General features: G+C 43.9%; 3 protein-coding genes across 10 annotated transcripts in view; 1 reads left to right on the plus strand and 2 right to left on the minus strand.

Annotated features, from left to right (window-relative positions):
• The window catches only part of ralgapa1 (Ral GTPase activating protein catalytic subunit alpha 1), an 81600-nt gene extending 78745 nt beyond the window's left edge, over window positions 1-2855 (minus strand). For 5 of the 7 annotated variants that reach the window (XM_076300533.1, XM_076300534.1, XM_076300532.1 and 2 more), the window contains exon 1: window positions 2373-2853. In XM_076300533.1, the coding sequence (XP_076156648.1) occupies window positions 2373-2478 (106 nt within the window). In that variant the 5' untranslated portion in view covers window positions 2479-2853. Of the gene's footprint in view, window positions 1-2372 lie in introns of all 7 variants that reach the window. The other 2 variants (XM_076300537.1, XM_076300535.1) reach the window with 2 other exon arrangements.
• A 3169-nt stretch (window positions 2856-6024) lies between these two features.
• On the plus strand, window positions 6025-13511 carry wdr20a (WD repeat domain 20a). Its single transcript, XM_076300538.1, has 4 exons — window positions 6025-6288; window positions 8066-8248; window positions 8836-10353; window positions 11766-13511. The coding sequence occupies exons 1-4, from the start codon at window positions 6025-6027 to the stop codon at window positions 11817-11819; spliced, it is 2019 nt and encodes a 672-aa protein (XP_076156653.1). The 3' UTR covers window positions 11820-13511.
• An 804-nt stretch (window positions 13512-14315) lies between these two features.
• Window positions 14316-20761, minus strand: mok (MOK protein kinase). 2 transcript variants are annotated; one of them, XM_076299887.1, is made up of 12 exons: window positions 20383-20761; window positions 19450-19564; window positions 19032-19121; window positions 18829-18899; window positions 18534-18612; window positions 17790-17838; window positions 17480-17658; window positions 17265-17366; window positions 16421-16594; window positions 15850-15973; window positions 15428-15625; window positions 14316-14961 (listed from the first exon to the last, which is right to left on the minus strand). In XM_076299887.1, the coding sequence occupies exons 1-12, from the start codon at window positions 20456-20458 to the stop codon at window positions 14887-14889; spliced, it is 1332 nt and encodes a 443-aa protein (XP_076156002.1). In that variant the 5' UTR covers window positions 20459-20761; the 3' UTR covers window positions 14316-14886. The 2 variants fall into 2 exon arrangements, with proteins under 2 accessions (XP_076156002.1, XP_076156001.1); XM_076299886.1 differs by lacking the exon at window positions 14316-14961 and having other exon boundaries at window positions 15223-15625.
• Window positions 20762-20912: the final 151 nt, after the last annotated feature.

Consider the following 20912-nt stretch of genomic DNA (forward strand, 5'->3'; position numbering starts at 1 on the left):
TCTCTTATCACAGTGCCATGTAGGCTGACCTTTACAAATGGGCCAGCTCTCTGACCGATTGTTGAGCCGTCTCCAAGCTGCAGTGACTGTCTGGACCCACAATGTGACTCAAGAATGCAACTAAACTTCTCACTTGGTGTAAGCGAAGCCAGGCTAAAATTGATGTCCACTTCCTTAAAGCAACACCAAAGAGTTTTTTGTACCTTAAAATAATGTTTCCAAAATCGTTTCAGTGGTTCATCAACTCGTAACATGGTGAACGGCACTTTCTGCATTCGCTTCACGGCCCTCTATCGGCTATAACCGCACTATGTAAGTTTGCCGGATCGGGTAGCGGTTCTGTAGTTCGATGGAATGAGACATGAGAAACTACAAATTTGACTTGCATCTGATGTCGCAATACATCGTACTTTCATAAAATCATGCAACATATTCTACCTTGTCTGTGGACATTGTTATTTGCAAAGCTGGTGCTGGATAAACAAATAGTGCATGCGACAGAGGAAAAGTTCTTTGGTGTTGCTTTAATGCAGATTGTGTGTGTGTGTGTGTGTGTGTGTGTGTGTGTGTGTTTCCTTCTCCCTTACTGGTGAGTGTAAGAGATCAGCTACTGCAGAGCTCTGGTTTGCTTTCTGCCAACACTATTTGCTGATTTTTATCAGCATGGCCGTAATGCGTTTCAGATGGTGGGCACACCCATCTGAGGCACAGGGACATTCGGGTCCATTTCCTTTTCCTTGCCAAAAGACATGTCTCTGTAGGTGTGTCAGGTCTACTTGGAGAGGAAACGACATTATCAAAAAGATGTGATCTAGAGAATGGAGGACTGACCAGACGACTCCAGCTCACGTGATCCACTACGACTTGTTTTTTTTCTTAATACACAGATAATCAACTATTTAAATGACTAATTATAATGACAATAATAGAACATATTTGATGTGCATTAAGTTACCTCTGAGCAAATAAATGAGTAATCAAATCAAAACACCACAGTCTAATCAGCAAGTAAAATTCTGTTTTTCAACGGACCTCCTTCACTAAAATTGCACTTTAGCCTAAGGCTGTGCCCGGGCTAATTCCGTCTGAAAAACTGGCACTTAATCCAGAAGGATATGCCTCTCCCCACTCCCCGCTCACTGGCACGGGGCACCATCATGGTACCGCTTGTTCCCACAACTGGCTACTGTACAGTGGAAACAGGAACACTGCTACAGCACCGGGCACAATAGAGCAAACCAGTTCATGTGCTCTGGGGGGCGGTTCTGTCAATCCAACTGTCCGTGACTTTCATCAATCAGGCTTCGGGCAAAGACATCCATAAAGTAACAATAGGAGAAAGAAAAGAAAGAGAGAAAAAAACATTTTTGCTTGTCCGGTGCAAAGGGCATGTTGGATAACAGGACTTGGACTGTATTGAAATGGATGGAGAAGCCTAAGCAACAATCATATGTCAGGAAGCGCTTGTTGCCTCTAATCCAAACACAGAGGCCCCCGCTGGGAATACGGTCTGAGATCTCACCCCCTCTGACTTTCCTGTCCTGTCCCAGAGGAAGCCCTGGTTTATTTCTGTTGTTCTGTGACGGTCCACCCAGCACTCAAAGAGCCAAGCCTATCCTTCAAATTCCTCTCCCCCTCCGCCTCAAATGAAAGCATTCCCCCATTTTCTCCCCTTCTAAGAGTCAGGTCTCATACACAGACAAACACACACAATTTCCAAAAAAACTATGACAATATGTATTAAGGCAAGTTTCCTGAAATGGATTAAACGTCTACTGATGGAAAAAGTAAGCTGATTAACTTCATGGATGGAAGTTGTTGTGGTATAAGACTGCATGCAGGAGAGCTCTGTCTCCTCGCCCAAGTCTGTGAGAAAACTCTTGGTGGTTGGTGAAAACTCTATCACCCTAGTAATTTCAGTTTATGGTCAATGTAGAGGGACAGAGGAATAGTGTTAAAACTGTAAAACGTTAGCTGCGATATGAGGCATCTTCAGTCAGAATGGTACTGCTCAAGTGTCAAACAAAACAATTTGTCAAATAAATTAACTAGACGTGACTCAAAGTTTTCAATATGCTAGTCAAAATACTATGAGGACGCCAACTGGGTCTGCATACATTGTACATGCTAGCATCAAACGACGGCTGCCCCATTTGTCAATTCAGCTACAATACCGCACTATTCAACAACAGCATCAAATCAACAGCGAAATGACAAATGTCAATTTCTCACTGCATCCAACAGGCGACATTCAACAAACCTATAATTCAGGATAGCCAACGAGATAATACACATCACGATTAGCTTGCGAGCTAGCGAACTGAACAGCTTCAAGACAGCAAAGTACATATATTGACCCGTTACCAACTCACCTATTACGATTCGCAGGTGTTTCAGACGTGTCAGGACATCCTTTTTTGGATCCAAGACTTTCTGTGTTGATTTTTTGACATCCCCATGGGGCTTTTTTGAGAACATTCCGAGAGGAAAGAATTTACAGGAGAGACCCTGCTAATAATCTTCAGAAGATGGCTAGCTATAAGAGCTTTGCGTCCGTTATCATTTGCTTCCCCAAAATTTCACGGTCCACTGTGTGTTATAAAATCTAAATAAATTCGAAAAACTTGTGGAGAGGTGTGCATTTTGCAAGACACATGTAAATTGAAATGCTGCCACCTTATCTGTAGCTACAACACTCAACACACCTCTCCCGAACCAGAATAAATCTCAAAACATGGCGGAATTCAGGAAAAGAAAAACAAGTTAATGGAAACCAGAGCAATTCAACACAGCAACTTGGAGGCATCCCCATCAGTCCCAACGCTTACAAATAGATTCTGATGAAACGTTGAATGAAGTTTAATATTTCACTATGCAGTCCTTCAAGCACTTTACTGAAACGTCTTTCATTTGATTCCTCAAACTTCTTACAAACCCTTTGCCAGCACCCGCCTCTGGTGTGTACACTGAATGCCTGCATCACTTTAATCTTGTTCATGAAATTGACAATTTACTCTGTCAATGTCCTCATTAGTTTATGGCGATTTTGCCCATTTATCTACAAAATAATGGCACTGGTGAATTTTGACAACCTTCAGTCTGTGTAACGCCCCTCCAAAAACTTAAATCTTTATCATCAATTGATTGGTATGGCCTGTACACACTGAAGGAGGACAAAAAAGTGTAACGTTTGCTCTGCTGCCCTCTTCTGGATTGAGGACAGGGAACTGGCAAGTACCCCTGCAGCCAGGGGCTTCTCCAATTGGTAGGCCTCTTACTGTAAATAAATAAATACATTCTTATGCTGAATTATTGTGCTATTCTCAACATTTAGGATTGCTTATAAATCTAACTTATAATGACAGTCCACGCAAACTTATATAAATAAAATTGGTCCACTTGCTGAAAGTGCAATAGGCCTAGATAGGCTATTGTTATCAAAAGCAACATTGAATGCTGACCTACAACAACCAGCTATGATTTACAATTTGTAACAGACCAACTTAGCTCTGTCTCTGATCACATAGTTATGATAGTAACCATGGTGGTTAGTTATAAGCACTTATATACTAATTAGCCGTTTCAGATTAGTTAAATATTTCTGATGCAGGATGGATCCAAATGGCTGCCATGGTCAACCTTAGATTTACAGCAGTTTAGATTTCACTTTGGGCTAGGATGGTGCACCTGTCCAAGTTTTGGACACAACTGTTTTGAAGGGCATTCCTTTGCTTCTGTGTGCCTGTGGCATTTTTTAGAATACACACATCAACCAAAGTCGGGTTGTGTGTGTGTGTGTGTGCGTGTGTCTGCTTGCCTGCATGTATGTGTGTGTTTTGTGTGTGTGTGTGTGTGTGTGTGTGTGTATGTTTACTTGTGAGTGTGTGTGTGTGCCAGGGGTAATGGTGTGTGTGTGTGTGTGTGTGTGTGTGTGTGTGTGTGTGTGTGTGTGTGTGTGTGTGTGTGTGTGTGTGTGTGTGTGTGTGCTTGCCTGCATGTCTGTGTGGGTGTGTGTGTATGTTCGCTTGTGAGTGTGTGTGTGTGTGTGTGTGTGTGGGGGGGGGGGGTAATGGTGTGTGTGTGTGTGTGTGTGTGTGTGTGTGCTTGCCTGCATGTGTGTGTGTGCGTGTGTATGTTCGCTTGTAAGTATGTGTGTGTGTGTGTGTGGGGGGGGGGGGTAATGGTGTGTGTGTGTGTGTGTGTGTGTGTGTGTGTCTGTGTGTGTGTGTGTGCATGCCTGCATGTGTGTGTGTGTGTGGGGGGGGGGGGGGGGTAATGATGTGTGTGTGTACGTGTGTGTGTACGTGTGTGTGTGGGCGACAGATCAATATGAAAAAACAATGGTTCCGTGTCATCCTTGTGGAGCTACATGCCCAACAAGTTCCGTGCACCCCGGTCTTTCAGTGTCCCGGAAATCGTTGACACAAAATTACTGGGGGGAAAAAACGCACACACACACACACACACACACACAAACACACACATACACACATAAACACACACACGCACACACATATACACACAGTAGACATGCAGGCATACATAAAACATAAAACAGACACATAAAACACACACACACACATGCAGACAAGCAGACACACACACACATACTCACAAGTGAAAACACACATACAGAGAAGCACACACACACACACTAATTTGCATACACAAAAGTTGCAAGAGTAGGGGATGGAGTAGGAGATGGAGACAAATTGACAAATGTGATTTATTTTTGCGGCAAGAATGTGCAGAACTGGGCGGCGGTCATATTCTGTACCGCTCTGCGGTACATCTAGTTCTCTTACAGTGATCTTCAACATCCTGCATAGTGGTGTAGTGCTTCACTTTGACCAATAGAGGGTGGTATTGTCTGGCACCTGTAAGCACCATGGGCAGACCCAGATTCAGATTCAGAGCACTAAACCTTTGTTTAGGTGTATGGTGATGTCACAACACAGTAATCTTTGCTTTTCTGCCCTTGTAATTTGAAACCAATAAAGGGATGAGACTGATATATCAGTTGGACTAGACTACACAGGATGCATGGCCTGCATACATGTCTAATGGACAGTAAGTGCATGCAGTGTGCCTATCATGTTTCCCAGGCATTTGTTGTGTATTCTATTTATATATTAATATATGAGGACTAAGAAACATGAAATAAGGAAAACATATAGCAGATTTCTAAAAATGTCCTGTGATTCTGAAAATGAGAGGGATTTTCCTTTTCAAAATGTTCAGGATGTTTCCAGTTGTATAGCCTACTTTACATTGTCTCCCATTCACATCATTGTTTAAACATCCTGGCCACTATAGCCTATGGTTCTCATGTCACAATGATACTTCCTTTAACTCTAACTGTTTTGAAGGAGACGTGTTGAATTTATATCCCTCAAATTGACTTCAGATCATCAGAATATAAAGGAAAGGATACTACGTCTATTTATGGTTAATATAATTTCATAATTCCATCTGGAGTTAAGACCTGTTTGAAAGAAATATTCCCAAATATGACAGTTAAAAGCCTCTCATATTTCTGACCTGTTTCAACATAGCTGTCTCTCTTGACAAACAATTTCTTTTTTTTCCCACTGAGATATTGCCAACAAATGGTCAGGAAATAAACATCCACATACACATAAAGTTGGGTTAACTGACAGTCCAGTTTGCCCTAGAGATGGAATTTGCGTTGTGATGCAGTGTGAATCACATTACTGTTATCTCTGTCTATGTAAAGTGCACTGTACAGTATGTCTTAATGGAAAACACATTTGTGAAACGGAGCAAGATTTTTCTTTCATTTGCTAATGACAAGATGGCCTACTGGAAAACCAGTTACGCCAAAACATTTCCACTCTTTCACCATGTTCAATATGTGCTGTCATGATATGTGAAACTTTTTATTAGAGTTATTGAACTGCTTCCAGTATTATGAGGCAGATTCACTGCTGTGCACACTGATTGAGAACGCTTGTCCAGAGATGCGCATGCTCTCGCGTAAGATCCGGGCCCGAGGAAGGATGAATGCAAATTTCAAAGATGGCGGCGGAGGGAGGAGGGAAGGAGATGAACGAAATTAAAACTCAGTTCACCACCCGGGAAGGCGCCTACAAACTCCTCACTCACTCCGAATATAGCCGCCCCAACAGGGTGCCTTTTAATTCACAAGGTTCTAACCCCGTTAAAGTCTCTTTCGTCAACGTCAACGATCAGTCTGGCAACGGCGACAGAATCTGTTTCAATGTGGGCCGGGAGCTGTACTTCTATATCTACAAAGGCGTCAGAAAGGTAAACACGATCCTTTCCGTTTACAACTCAAGTTTTCCCTGCTGCTTGTTTGTAAAGCTACCTGTGTAGATAGATGCTGAGTGATCTGGTTTCTGTGGAACTGGACTGAATTGCGAAGTCTGGGTTAGTTTGTGGATTGATGGCAGCCAGTTAGCTGCAAGCTAACATTAGCATCCGTGTTGTGGTATGCACAACACAGCTAGCGCGTACTAGCATGCTAAGTGGCTAGCAGTGTTAACCAGAAGTCCCCTACTAAGCTGATAGCGTCCTAAGCTGATAGCGCAGGCCCCTCTTCACCTACTGTGGACGCCCCGTGACTGTGAAGGCAAACACAGCCCAAAGCCCTCTGATTAATATTTGCAAATGTGTTAATAACTAAGTGGTTAACTTGTTTGACCTCCGCTGCTCTTCAGCTCGGATGTTTAGTGACGTGACACTCAAAGCATTGGTGTAGACGGAGTCCCTGTGATGAGTGGAAAGCTAAGCTTATAGACCTGTAAATGTATGACTCAGCTGTGCTTTTTGGAACGGTGGTGTCATGGTACTGACCTGCTGCGCATTGGAATATATTTAGTGTTGGGTAGCTAACGTTAGCTTTGTCATAGACCTGTTTTCGTGTTGGCCCGCCAGGACACAAGTGCAGGGTTGTTTTCCGCTGGCCTAAATCAACACATTCTACGGAGGCATTGACAGTGTCTGCTAATTAGTATTGCTCCAGTGAGCCAAATGTTTCTACTTAGTTGGTCGGCTGCTCTGTTTTTCTTTCTTTCATTTTTTGGGGGATGAGTGCGATGGTGGACGGTAGTGGCCACAACGCAGTGCAAACGCGAGTTTTTCCAGGCTAAACAAACAAGCGACCACCAGCGTCTCAGATTTTGCGCACTGATTTGGCCGGCGTTGATGGCAGACAGTGCATCACGAGTGTTGGGTTAGCTGTGTGCTTCATATAGTTTGGCCCGTATTCCATTTGTATTGGCATGTAGTTGTGTACCGAAAACAGGACATGCCATTGTTTTTGGTATTTATCCTGAAACCCTACGCCTCCTGTGTCCTGTGGGTTAGTTGAGAACAGATGTTTTTGTCTGTGATGCGTATTGAACATAGCTATGACTGACATACTGTACGCTGTCGCACAAGTAACTCGGTTTTGATAAACAAGCAGCAAGTCTGCATAGGCCAGCAGGTAGAAAATGGCAGATTAAAGCAGCAGACTACTTGTTGGAAATGCGATGCCCGAAGTCTGCATTTTTGTCGGCTCAAGGAAGAGAGTGCTGAAGGTGGTATTTGTGAGGATTTCCAAGACTCTCACTCGTCAGGATTCCTGAACATGGATTGGACAGCTTAATAACCTGGCTGTTGTGAAACGTTTAGGTGAAAGGGTACTCTGTCTCTTGCAAAAAGCCAGTTGATAAGATTTACGCTATTGACAACCTGGTTGGATGCTCTTCCATCTTGCGATCATATTTTGTAAAATAAAGAGTACACCAGGCCTATGACCTTCCCAGAACCAGAACTCTTGTATATAAAAGATCCATAGGAAACTTTTCAGTATCTGTTTGCTCCTGTGTGTCATTGTACTTGGAATCTTTGCTGGCAAACTCATTCAGATGCTGTGAAAATATGCGTGTTCTTTCATTGATCACTCTCTCTCTCTCTCTCTCTGTGTGTGTGTGTGTGTGTGTGTGTGTGTGTGTGTGTGTGTGTGTGTGTGTGTGTGTGTGTGTGTGTGTGTGTTTATATGCATATGTGTCTAATGGTGTGGTGGTGGCGGTGGCAGGCTGCCGACTTGAGCAAGCCAATCGACAAGCGGATCTACAAGGGGACGCAGCCCACGTGCCATGACTTCAACCACCTGACGGCTACGGCCGAGAGTGTTTCTCTGCTGGTTGGCTTTTCAGCTGGCCAGGTGCAGCTCATCGACCCTATCAAGAAGGAGACGAGCAAACTCTTCAATGAAGAAGTAAGTGTGTGTGTGTGTGTGTGTGTGTGTGTGTGTGTGTCAATATCATTGAAGATGCTATTGATGAGTCACTCTATTGAGACCACTGCAGAAGTTGATTGATGTGGTTGAGTGTTTACATGGCCATGTTTTTTGTGTGAAAGACATAGAGACATGAGCTGAAGTGTGGCCCTTGACTGCTTGATGTTTTTGTATCAGGTTGAATGGGTCATGAGTCTGAGTTCTGCCTTTCATGTAGAGTGCAGGCATTGCTGCTGCATGGTATTTTCACAGGCACTTGTAAGGTTACGAGAGTATTTATCTGTAGGAACCCTTCTGGACTGTAATAACAAGATGTAGTTTTTTCTTAACTGTTTGCTTTGCTGTTGTATAACATCCATTGTGTTGATCAGTATAAATATGTAATGTACCTAAAGTAAACTTGTGGTTCAAGTGTTGAGATTCTTGCAATAACTCAACTCCTTCCTTCTTTCCTGCCAACTCTCCCCACCCTTTTCTCTCTCCTCTTCTGCCACAATAAACACCCTGACTTGACCTCCACCCCCTGCTCTACTCTGAATTACCCCCCCCCCCTGCACCCGTCTCAGAGACTGATAGACAAGTCGCGAGTGACGTGCGTCAAGTGGGTGCCGGGCTCGGAGAGCCTGTTCCTGGTGGCGCACGCCAGCGGCAGCATGTACCTGTACAACGTGGAGCACACGTGTGGCACGACGGCGCCGCACTACCAGCTTCTGAAGCAGGGCGAGAACTACGCCGTGCACACGTGCAAAAGCAAGCAGGCGCGGAACCCGCTGCTGCGCTGGACAGTGGGCGAGGGCGCGCTGAACGAGTTCGCCTTCTCGCCGGACGGCAAGCACCTGGCGTGCGTGAGCCAGGACGGCTTCCTGCGCGTGTTCAACTTCGACGCGGTGGAGCTGCACGGCACCATGAAGAGCTACTTCGGCGGCCTGCTGTGCGTGTGCTGGAGTCCCGACGGCAAGTACATCGTGGCGGGCGGCGAAGACGACCTGGTGACGGTGTGGTCGTTCCTGGACTGCCGGGTGATCGCGCGCGGCCACGGCCACAAGTCGTGGGTGAGCGTGGTGGCGTTCGACCACTGCACCACCAGCGTGGAGGAGAGCGAGCCGCTGGAGTTCAGCGGATCCGACGAGGACTTCCAGGAGCAGCCGCCTCCTCCGCCGCCGCCGCCCGTGTCGTCGTCTGCCGCCGCCTCCTCGTCCTCGCAGTTCGGCCGCGACCGGGCCAACAGCACGCAGTCGCGACTCTCCAAGCGCAACTCCACCGACAGCCGGCCGGTCAGCGTGACGTACCGGTTCGGCTCGGTGGGCCAGGACACTCAGCTGTGCCTGTGGGACCTCACCGAGGACATCTTGTTCCCCCACCTGCCACTCTCGCGAACGCGGACGCACACCAACGTCATGAACGCCACCAGCCCCCCTGGTGGGACGGGCGGCACCGGAACCGGCACGGGAGGCGTCGGGGGAAGCGGGACAGTCATCTCCACGGCGACGGCAACATCCACGACGACGGCCGGCGCCAACAGCAGCAACCCCAGCACCAACGGCAACAACAGCGGCGCCAACACGCCCTCGGCGCCCAACTCGCTCACCACGGCGGCCACGCTGCCGCGTTCCAACAGCCTCCCGCATGGGGCGGCCAGTGTCGCCGGCGGCAACAGCAGCAGCGGAGGAGGAAGCGGTGGCACCACCGGTGGCGGCAGCGGCAAATCGGGCGGCGTGATGGACGGCGGGCTGGCCGCCGGGGTGGCCAAGTTCGCCACGCTCTCGCTGCACGACCGCAAGGAGCGCCACCAGCACCACCACCACCACCACGAGAAGGACCACAAGCGCAACCACAGCATGGGCCACATCAGCAGCAAGAGCAGCGACAAGCTCAACCTGCTGGCCAAGCAGAGCAAAACAGACCCGGCCAAGACGCTGGGCACACTGCTGTGTCCGCGCATGGAGGACGTGCCCCTGCTGGAGCCGCTTATCTGCAAGAAGATTGCGCACGAGAGACTCACCGTCTTGATCTTTCTCGAGGACTGTTTTGTCACCGCTTGTCAGGAGGGATTTATTTGCACATGGGCAAGGCCTGGTAAAGTGGTAAGTCCCCTTTGAAAGCCATATTCCACCCTGTCTGTCTGTCTGTGAAGGTGCACTGAAAGGACCACCTCTCCATCTGCTTCTAAGAGTTTTCTTGTTTATTCCTCAACTGTTCATATCTCTCATTTCATGCAACAGCTCAGAAGGCTTTCCCCACACCCAGAGAGAAAGTGTGTATGTGTGTGTGTATGTGCACACTTTGCCTGGTGTAACATTAGCTGCGCATGGTTTTGCCTCCTCCTCTTCTGTGGCTACACAGGACTGAGGACCACCTCTCTCTTTTTTCCTATTCTTTCTCTCTCTCTCTCTCTCCCTCTCTTTCTTTCTCTCTCTTTTCCTTTCTTTCTTTCTCTCTCTGAGTCCCTCATCTCCATTTTTAATTGGCTTTATTTGTCTCTATCCCCTTTTCAGCTGCCTTTGTCTAACGCCGGTCTCATTAGTTCTCCATCCAGCCGAATACGCCAGGCTAGAGCAATCACTAAGATGCATATCTCTGCTCGCTGTGTGTGTGTACGTGTGCTTGCGTGTGCGAGTGTGCATTAGGAGTGTTATCTCTTGTCATTCGAAGGCAAATAGAAAATAGCTGCCTTTCCAATAAAGATCAGGCCTGCCTGGGCCAGGCCGTCCACTCTAATGACAACTGGTCAGACTTGCAATGGGGGCTTGGAGCGACACAGGATGTATTGACTGCTACCGCAAACACCTCTTAACAAATGTGTGTGCGCGGTGTAATTTATGTTTGCTTCCTGTATGTATGTGTTTGTTTTGTTGCCATCATTTCAAAATGTTCTGCATCACTGAGGCCAGTGCTTCCTCTTAGGTGTGTGCAGACTCTTAGGTGTGTGCTTCCTCTTAGGTGTGTGCTTCCTCTTAGGTGTGTGCTTCCTCTTAGGTGTGTGCAGACTCTTAGGTGTGTGCAGACTCTGCGTCTTGCGCCATAACAGCCAAATCATAGATTACAGAATACGGACACACAGCTGAAAGCCAATTTACATGCTGCTTTACTGTTAGAGGATGCTAAATGGTGGTCAATGTATTTATGACCCCTTCAACTTACAGTGAGACACCACTATGACCTTGAAGTTCTTCAGCCCTCGCACGAGAATAATAAAAAAATTTGTGGCGAACGGTCTGTGCATGTAAAGAATAGAAAACGGAAATGCATGTTAACCCTTAAAGGAGTCCCGTCACACCGGTGTGATGGGAATGTTGAGAAATGAACGTTCTAAAGAATATCTGGGTTCATTGAATTCAACATAGAATTTTAGAACCTTCAATTGTTGCGGAACTTAGAATGTTCAAAAACCTACACCTTTAAGGGTTAAGATCAAATTCAAGATCAGCTGCTACCTTTCTGTGACCTGTCCCAAATTATGCCAACTTCCTTTTTGTTTTTGTTTTCCTTTTTGCAGGGCTTATTGTCATCCCAAAACCAAGCCAACTCACCAAGTGGGACTGTAGTATAGCCACAATATTTCTGCTGCTAAGAATCCTGCATCACAGAGATGTTGAGGCACACAGAGGCGGATGCTGCTCTTCACCCTCAAAAAGCATTGCAAGTTTTGTTTTGTCCTTATACCCCTTTCCTTGTTTTTTTTCTTCCTTTTCCCTATTTCTTTTCCTCCCTAGTTTTCACTCCCTGCTGAGATCTTTATGTTTTGGTTGTCACTTGTACAGCCCAGAGTTTGGTGGATGTGCATAGATACAGATGGAAAAAAAGGGGTGTGGTGCAATTTTCTTTTCTTCCAAAAAGCGGCTGGTGTATCCCCGGATTTTTAAAGAGTTGTATTTATTTTATTATTATTTTTTTTTTTTGGCTAACACACATCTGCTTCACTTTCTACCCCACTTCCACTTCCGTTCTGCCTCCCTCCCTACCTTCTCCTCTCCTGCTGGATTTTGGATCATGGTTGACTAAATGAACCATACCAACTAATCAGTGGTAAGGATCCCATCCGGCCGATGTTCTCAAACAAAGGGAGGCACGAGTCTGAGGATTTCACCGCCCCTCAGATTCCTCCTCTCTTCCCCTCTTCTCCAACCACCTTTTCTTTAGACTCTTTCCTCATTGAGAACTTTTGCACTGATTTTTTTTTTTTTTTGGTCTTTTGTTTTGTAACTACTATAAAGGATTTAAAAAAAATGGGAAGGTTCAGGGGATGACCTCCATGCACTTGGCTTTGTTATCCTCTGTCTTGAAATTTGAAATCTGAAAAAGCTGGATGCTGCAATCATAGTTTTTTAAAACGAGAAAAAAAAATTTGTTTGCACTTAATAGTTTATTAGAAGAGAATGGCTTTACATTTTTGTGTGTGTGCGCGCAAGGACTCGCAGACAGAAATAAGGAGGAGAGAATATGAACTGATAACTTTGTATCTATTGAGCATTTATTTTAATATTGTTTCAGATCAAAATCTGCTCTGTATGATATTGTACAATATTGTAATTCAGTGATTTGATGAGGCAAACAGCAAACTGATCAGTGCTCTAGTGGACGTTTTTGTCATCATTAAAGGAAATAGTGATCTTTCTTAAGCAGAAAACTATACATATTAATAATATTAAAATAATCTTAAATATGCAGGTTTCTGTTTTTTTCCTTTATTTTCTCTTGTACAAATGTTCATCCAGAGGTATTTTGGTATAGGAGATTTTTTGTGTTAAATGCTCTCATTGACGAGCTGAAACGCTTACCTGTTGTTAACAGATTCACGAAAGAATGATAGAAAAAGAAAAAGTAAGAAAGAAATATAGAAGTGTAATTCAGCAGAGGGGCTGTTCAGACTCTACAACTATATGAAGCTCAGGAAGTCTCAAGAAAATACTAAAGAAAAAAATAAATAAACAAACACAAAAAAAGAGTTCATATTTTGCCTACCAACAGCAATGCTATTACTCAATGTAACGCTAAGTAACATCCAACTAGGAACAAATAGGTTTGAAGTTGAACAGTAGGACCCTTATCTGTGTGACACACTTAAATGTTTTTTACTGTATCCTCTTTTGTGACTACCAATCATTGTTGATGAAACCTACATTGACTACACTAACTGGGGAAGGGATGAAGACACTGACATGGTCATACCCTTGGTTTTTCAATGTGGTTGACATTTTACATTTCACCTTTTGTTCTGCATTAAAACGAGAACGTATATGAATGTGTGGCCTCATGTTTCGATTACTGACAAACGACTTCCATCTCAAAGTTCACTCTGTGATTTGTGTGTGTTTTGTTTTATTATTATTATTATTTTATTTTCTCTCCCTTGTTTTATGTCACCAGTTTTCATGGTGTGGAGAGACCATATTTTTCACTCTGTCCTGTCCTGGGAATAAAGAATCCATATAGTTGCTTTCTAACTGGAAACAAATGACATGTTTGACACCAGCCTTTATTTCTGAATTAAAAGAAAGCTGATTATGTGGAAGGTATACCATGACCCTTAATGGAACCAGTTTTTTTTTGTAGCAGCTAATGGTATTCACATAGTTGGTACTCTCACGGTGTCAGTTATGATTATGATATTGTGAAACAACTTGAGAACCTTTTTGATATCTTTCCTTTCTAAAACCTGCCTGCTGCGTCTTGATTAACATTGTTCACCCTTTGGATTTTTTTCCCCTTCAATTTGATTGGCTCAAAACCCCATCATAATGGTGGCTCAGTGGGGCGGCTTGCCCTAATAAATATTGCAACATTTGCTGACCATTAGACTTTTAATATTCAGGAAGCTGATTAGGGAATCAGTTAAATTGTAAGGAGCTTATTCATCTCTGACGTTAAAACTTGTTAGATGCACAATGGTTTCTTAGACATGAAAAGAGAGTGACCAATCTTAAAATGTCAAGATGCGTGCTTTGCGTTATCTGTCTCAAAGTCATTAAGTTCAAGGAAGTAATGTGCTCTGACATTATAAATGTAAAAAAACAAGCGTGCTGCTTTCTTTAAATGTTAACTACATTCTTTATTGCCATGGCATTTGTTTAAGCGTTGCAGGTGACAAACAAATTATACACAGGAAAAGGTGAGCACAAGAGGAAGCAGAAGGTTGATGACAAACAATGGCCAACACTTAATGCAGCGGGTGCCTATATTTATCCTGGACAATAAATGGGTTAGTTTTTACATTACCAATGGTAAAATGACAGGAACGTACAACATGTCATAAATTCACATTAGAGAATAAGTGCTTTTATTTGTACTTGTCTTATGTGGGTGCCTTTGTCCTTGTTCTGATATGGTGATGGTTCGATCCTCATTGCTACATAAGTGATGTGATGCCAGTGATGGGAATACAGTCTCACCATTTTTATTCACCGTTTTAAAGGAATGCACAAATACTGTAGAGTAGTCCACTGGGTTAGTTTCACTGGAGCTGTGATGGTTCTTCATCCCTTGCTGTTCATGTCCTCACCACTAGGTGGCGATGCTTTTGGAATGAACTCTGTTCCATCCTGAACATGTGGGATGTTCCCTAGTGATTTCACTCCGGCAGGTCATGTATGGACAGAGTATAGGTAGTCAGTGGTTGATCAGTATTCCCCACGCTTTCTCTCCAGAGGAGGCATGTAGTATGTTTTGAAAGCTGTGCGGTGAGGTTCTTTGGGCTAAAGCAGAGAGAAAGGATACCACAGGGTGAGGCAGGAGTGAACTGTTACATTCCACCAACCTACATGTAATTGTAAAGCTCAACAGTGCTACACTTGAACCTTATGTAATAAGATAGAACTTACCATGGGATAAACACTTTACGATATGGTCATGGACACATCCTGTGCAGTCAGTCAGGGGGGGGGGGGGGGCACCAACAAGGAGCACCCAAGAGCAACTGATATGCTTTGTCTCATGACTTAGGTATTTAAGTTACACCAGAAGCTTTTTTTATTTAGCAAAATATGACATGGTCAAGTACAATTTCCTAGCTATGTTCTGTTCTCTAGGTATCAGAATGGTTATACAGTGGGGGGGGAAATGTCTTGTGCTGCAATGACTAGATATAATAAATACTGACCCCCCATCTGTGCGCCTGTGGCTAGAAATGTGATGACATTTTCTGGTGTCGTGACATCTCACCTTTACCAGGCGTGAGTGGCACTTTTTCGAAGTGATGGCAGGCAGGGAACCCCTGTGCGTGATGGTGAGAGCAGGCAAGCTGGACACCGGGTAGGTGATTTTTGGAGAGGGGACGACCACATTCAGTTTGGGCAGCTCCACAGGGTACCGATGGGGATTGCACCGCATAAGCGGATCAGCCATGTGCTTCATATGATGCTGCGGGACAAAAAAACCAAGGTAAAGAAAACAATATATAAGATGAGAGTATAAAAGGTCTGCTTTCTTTTAAAGGACAAGGGAAGAGGAGGTGCTTTGATTTGCAAGGTGAGCAGAGAGTCATCTTTCCCACTCGACAGGCGCTACAGTATGTGTTGACTCCGAGGCTCGGATGATCGGGGGGAGGTGAGCGGTTGGTTTGGTTAGTTTGATTTTTCCGTCACCTGTCTCCTTCCTTGTCTGGCGATGCGCCACAGCTGGTCCACGGAGTTGGGCGTCCCGCTGGTCTCGCCTCCATCGACTGTCCCGATGGCCCGCCGCAGGCTCACCGCGCGCTTCTCTGCCATACTGGGAGAGGAGTAAAACCTGTGAGTGCGTGCGTGAGAACTCTGGAAGAGCTCTACAGGGCTTTAGCTTTTCAGGTGTAGATTGTTCCATTTTTGAGATTTGAAAATATGGCTTTGAAAATGTTCAGATAACCTCAGACACAGAAGTTTTACTTGCTTTAATTAATCTCCGAGTCCATTAAAAATGTATGAAATTATGTCATTAAACTTTTTTTTCTTCACAAATTAATTTACATGCCAGATTCTTGTGCAGATTCTTAATTCCACATTAATTACCTTTGGTATTTGTTTGCTTTCATCCATCCCCTGCTGCGTTCATTAAATTTCCCCCACAGCTTGACCAGTCATATATGCTTTATACATAATATTCATTTACTGAAAGGCCTAAATAACTTGATGTATAACATATGCAACTATGAAAAAATGTAAAGTCATTGAGTGGTATTACCGCTGGTCCTTGAAGAGAGTGTGATGCAGGGCGCTCCGTGCACTGATGCGCTCGTCTGGGTCGTAGGCCAGCATCTGGTAGAGCAGAGACAGGGTGGGGGAGGGGCACTGGGGGATGAGATGGGAGAGCCCGCAGCCCTTCCGCGGAGGAAAGTCGAAGCGCATCGCCCTGGACCTGCACAACAGCGGAGACAGGAAACACTTTCATTCGAGCAATGCACCTCACTCAGGAGGACGGCAATCCATCGGTATTCCCATGTCCTTGGGACCACTCGAATATGTTCTGGTTACTCCTTCGCTCTATCTGTCCATATGCATATCCTAACTCTCAGTATTGACTTAAACATTTACTCCAGGCTTAGTAGTGACTTCAAGTAGATTGCAGCCCTAACTCTCGGGGTTGAGAAGCCTAATAATCGGGTAGGCAGGTCGGTAATCGGACATAGAGGGCCGCTCAAAGTGCTGTTCGTCATGATATGAGGTTATGTGCCATCAAAATGAATTTGGAAATGGTATCTTTAAACATACACGCTGTTAAGCCTCTTTTGCAGTGTCTTGTTAAAAGCACTACAACATAACATGAACTGGAAATGCATTTAAATTGCATCCATAACATGAACTGGAAATGCATTTAAATTGCATCCATAACATGAACTGGAAATGCATTTAAATGGCATCCAAATTTCTATTGCAGGCTGAGGTAAAGAACACATTGGTTGCACTAAGTATGTCTGAGCTTCTTGCATTAAAGGCACCCTTAAGAGGTTTTTTTTACCTTAATGGCATGAAAGAGATGAACTTCCTATGGAAAATGAGGTATAAAGCGATGAGATTTAAGCACATACGGTTTGAACTTCTGGAGCGTAGCACTGTCAGGTGTTCCCAGTACATCATGGATCTTATTCACCTGGTCAATCTCATTCGTTCCAGGAAATAGAGGTCTGAGACTGTAACCACAAAACACCTTGTCAAAGGCATGTATATAACAACATCTAAATCAATATTTCAAGTTGGTGTGGACACAAAAAGAGGCCCAGTTAACAAAAAAAAAAACATTCACCTGATGATTTCATAGAAGACGCAGCCAACGCTCCAAATGTCCATCTTGAGTGAATAGTAGCCGTCGGTCAGCAGACACTCTGGAGCACGGTACCAGCGTGTGGAGATGTACTCGGTGTGAGGGGGCTGAGCGTACACACTCCTGCAGGAGCCGAAGTCTGCAAGCTTCAGGACGTCATGCTACAGGGAAAGGTCACTCATGAACTTGCCAAATTCTATTTTTGTACATTTCCTACTGGTTTTGCTAATATTAAGGGCACATGCCTGTGTAAAGGCTATGATTACCAAGGGGTATAACAGACAATACTTACTCTAATCAAAATATTCTCTGGCTTCACGTCTCTGTGAAAGATGCCATTGCTGTAAATGAGAAAAGCATTATCTCATCAATGACCAAATGCGACTTTGGCACTACAATAAAACTGTGGACTAGAAAAACATCAAACATAAAGGCTGACAAGGGTATGCTGATAGTATTTAGGGTCAAAGATTTAAAATCTTGTTTGAGAGTTCTAAAAGTATGCACTGAATCCAGGCAGGTCCTCAGAAAATAGATGAGGAAAAAAATGAAATCTGGCACACTGCTCCCCCCTTGAATATATTAACCCTTAAAGGTGTAGGTTTTTGAACATTCTAAGTTCCGCAACAATTGAAGGTTCTAAAATTCTATGTTGAATTCAATGAACCCAGATATTCTTTAGAACGTTCATTTCTCAACATTCCCATCACACCGGTGTGACGGTACTCCTTTAAGGGTTAATACCAGATATATTATTATCTCCTCAGAGGTTGATGTCTCATACATTTCACAAAGTTTCTTCAGATCTTGTTTGGGCCACACCATCTGCAATCATTTGAACTGTTAAAGAATTTTCAAATGATATTAACCTTCAGTTCACATCTCACCTTACTTGCCTCAGCTAGATTAATCTTTATCCCTAAAACACTGTAACAAACTCCTATGCCGCACATGTGTTTTCTAGCCTCTATAGTTAATACAGGACTTACAGTAATGGAACACACAGGGCATTGGTTCCATCTGTCTTGCAGCTCACCTGTGCATATGATCCAGGGATTTGCATAACTGGTACATGTAGTGCCTGATTTTGTTTTCGGGTAAAGGATATTGCCTCCCTGTAGAGAGAAACCTTATATTCAACCAAAGATGGCAGAACAGTGACTGGCGACCATACTTCAAAATACACTTATGTAATAATATTTCAAATTAAACCAACCTGGCCTCTCAAAGAGACAGGCTGTCACATGTAATATATCCTTTACAGATTTCAGTACACTCCTATGAATTCAGTGTTTTAATTTAGTATATTGCCTAACTTCATGTAGGCCTACCTTTGATGAACTCGTAGATGTTCATGTCCATCAGTTCGCAAATGAGGGAGACGGACCCTGATTCCTGATCACTATAAATAAATAGTTAATAACACAAATTATGTCATTGCATATTTTCTTATCTTCAGTATCATTTTTGTTTGACATATTTCATTCATGTGATATATCTGAATAATTTTCTGAATAATCCAAAATATACTTACAATACCAATTCATGAAGCTGGATAATATTCGGGTGTGGGTTCAGCCGTTTCATTGCTTGAACTTCCCTTAAGCTGTGAGCCTTCTCCAGGCTAGAAACATATAAAATGAGCCAATGAATCTCCATTTACTATGCATAAATTAGAAAGCAACAATGCAGCAAATATAATTACGTCAGTAACCTAATTTTGTTGCCCTGTTTTGGGGTAGATGAGAAAAAATAGTAGCCTAGTCTGAAAATCAAACACCAATTGAGAGAATGTACCTTGACCCTAGACTGTATACAAGGTCAGTATGAGGGCATGATGTCGAGTGATGAGTGAGGCTTCTCCAATAACAGTCCGAAGCTACCCTAACCAATTACAGTCTGAAGCTGCTCACACACCTAAACAGCAAGTCACCAGGTTCACTGTGAAGTACCTGTTAGCGAGCTGTTTCATCGTTTTGCAGGCATAGTATTTTCCATCCTTCAGGCTCTGGGTCTTTACTACTTCGGAGAACGTCCCCTCTCCGATTTTCTTGATTATTCTGTAATCTAAATGACAGAAGAACATACATAAACAAACAACTGAAAAGAAAGGTTTATGGCTATGTACCATGGGTAAACAACTGCCACATTAACATGAGTCAAACTACAGTGAACAAGAAATTGTTATGCGTTGATTAGAAGTTAGCATTAGCAATAACTGCCATGCATATAAGGCTAGGTAGCCTATTCGGTAGACAAAACAAACACAACTTTTTGATGTTACATTGTAAACAATTCCACTCCATTTGAAACAGTTTGTCTGACAAGTTGTAACTTACTATGCATTCCTCTGCAATACACTGTAGCCTATGCAAACGTAGAAACTACCCACAATACGGTTAAAAGAACTGACATGAAGCATTGTGGCAGTTACATTATCACCACGACGCTGATAGTAGTGAAATAAAAAAAAAAAAAGAAATAGGCTGGCAAGCCCTTTACTCAACAGTCAGCACTCGCCATGTTAGCTGCTGATCTCATTGTCTCCTTGGTAACCAGGCACGCCTAAACTCTGACCCTAGAGGTGGAGGAGGCGAAACAAGAAACTTTGCTACTGTCTAACAAGCCAACTGGTGACCGATGTCAGTGTCACTTGTCCTCTTTTGATCTTTCAGAGACATTGTCAAACATCATCGAGGCATAAGAAAATAACCTTGATATTTGTTTAAATAATACAAAAACTAAAAGAAGAAAAAAAAAACATGTACTTAAATGATTCTAAAACTCAACAAGCGAACAGCGATTGTGTCATTTCACATGTAATAGGCCCGTCTAGCTCTTCTACATGGCTAACGTTACATATATGTGCTCCTTTGAAGCCTTACCTCTTTTACTGAGGGAGTTACTGAGGGTTGATTCAGACCTACGACAATGCCGTTCCCTTTTCTTGTCGACTTCCATGAAACTGCTTTATTTCATACTTTCCCCCTAAAATTATCGCGGCCGCAATGTCATTATTTTAACATGTTAAATAATCCATAATGGTTTAATGAAACCCATATTACAATTGCAAAAGCCTTTCCACAATCCGCAATGACAAGCATTGTGCACGTAGGCCTAACCCTATTTCCACCACTGAGCGGTTATCAAGAAACACTCCCTCGGCCTCTAGGCAGCCAGCGTAAAACATCTTGCGTATTCCCCGCGTCCTCTGACACTCAGCAGCATGCAGAGCAGAGGCTCCTATCTTGATAGGCACACACGCCCGACCGTCGACCTCAGCCTTGGCTCTCAAGCGCGCGAGTGCGTGTGTTTGCGCGCGCACGAGGTCAATGGGCGTGCGTGTGTGTTGACTTCACACGCGTTCACAGACGCCAGTTTAGCAACTGGGCTTCCGTAGACAAGTGTCCGCATG

Source organism: Alosa pseudoharengus, unplaced genomic scaffold (assembly GCF_046254945.1).
Source record: "Alosa pseudoharengus isolate Yale_2024_CS ecotype anadromous, Long Island Sound unplaced genomic scaffold, YU_APseudo_1.1 YU_APseudo_1.1_scf_22, whole genome shotgun sequence".
NCBI lineage: Eukaryota > Metazoa > Chordata > Actinopteri > Clupeiformes > Clupeidae > Alosa > Alosa pseudoharengus.

Excerpts from the sequence above, each read along its gene's own strand:
- wdr20a (XM_076300538.1), top strand. The coding sequence starts at position 6,025 with ATGCAAATTTCAAAGATGGCGGCGGAGGGAGGAGGGAAGGAGATGAAC. Across the intron at positions 6,289-8,065 it reads TCTACAAAGGCGTCAGAAAG|GCTGCCGACTTGAGCAAGCC; the intron begins GTAAACACGATC and ends TGGCGGTGGCAG. Across the intron at positions 8,249-8,835 it reads GCAAACTCTTCAATGAAGAA|AGACTGATAGACAAGTCGCG; the intron begins GTAAGTGTGTGT and ends CACCCGTCTCAG.
- mok (XM_076299886.1), bottom strand. The coding sequence starts at position 20,458 with ATGGAAGTCGACAAGAAAAGGGAACGGCATTGTCGTAGGTCTGAATCA. Across the intron at positions 17,659-17,789 it reads CAGAGAATATTTTGATTAGA|CATGACGTCCTGAAGCTTGC; the intron begins GTAAGTATTGTC and ends CTTTCCCTGTAG. Across the intron at positions 15,974-16,420 it reads ACTCTCTTCAAGGACCAGCG|TATGGCAGAGAAGCGCGCGG; the intron begins GTAATACCACTC and ends CTCCTCTCCCAG.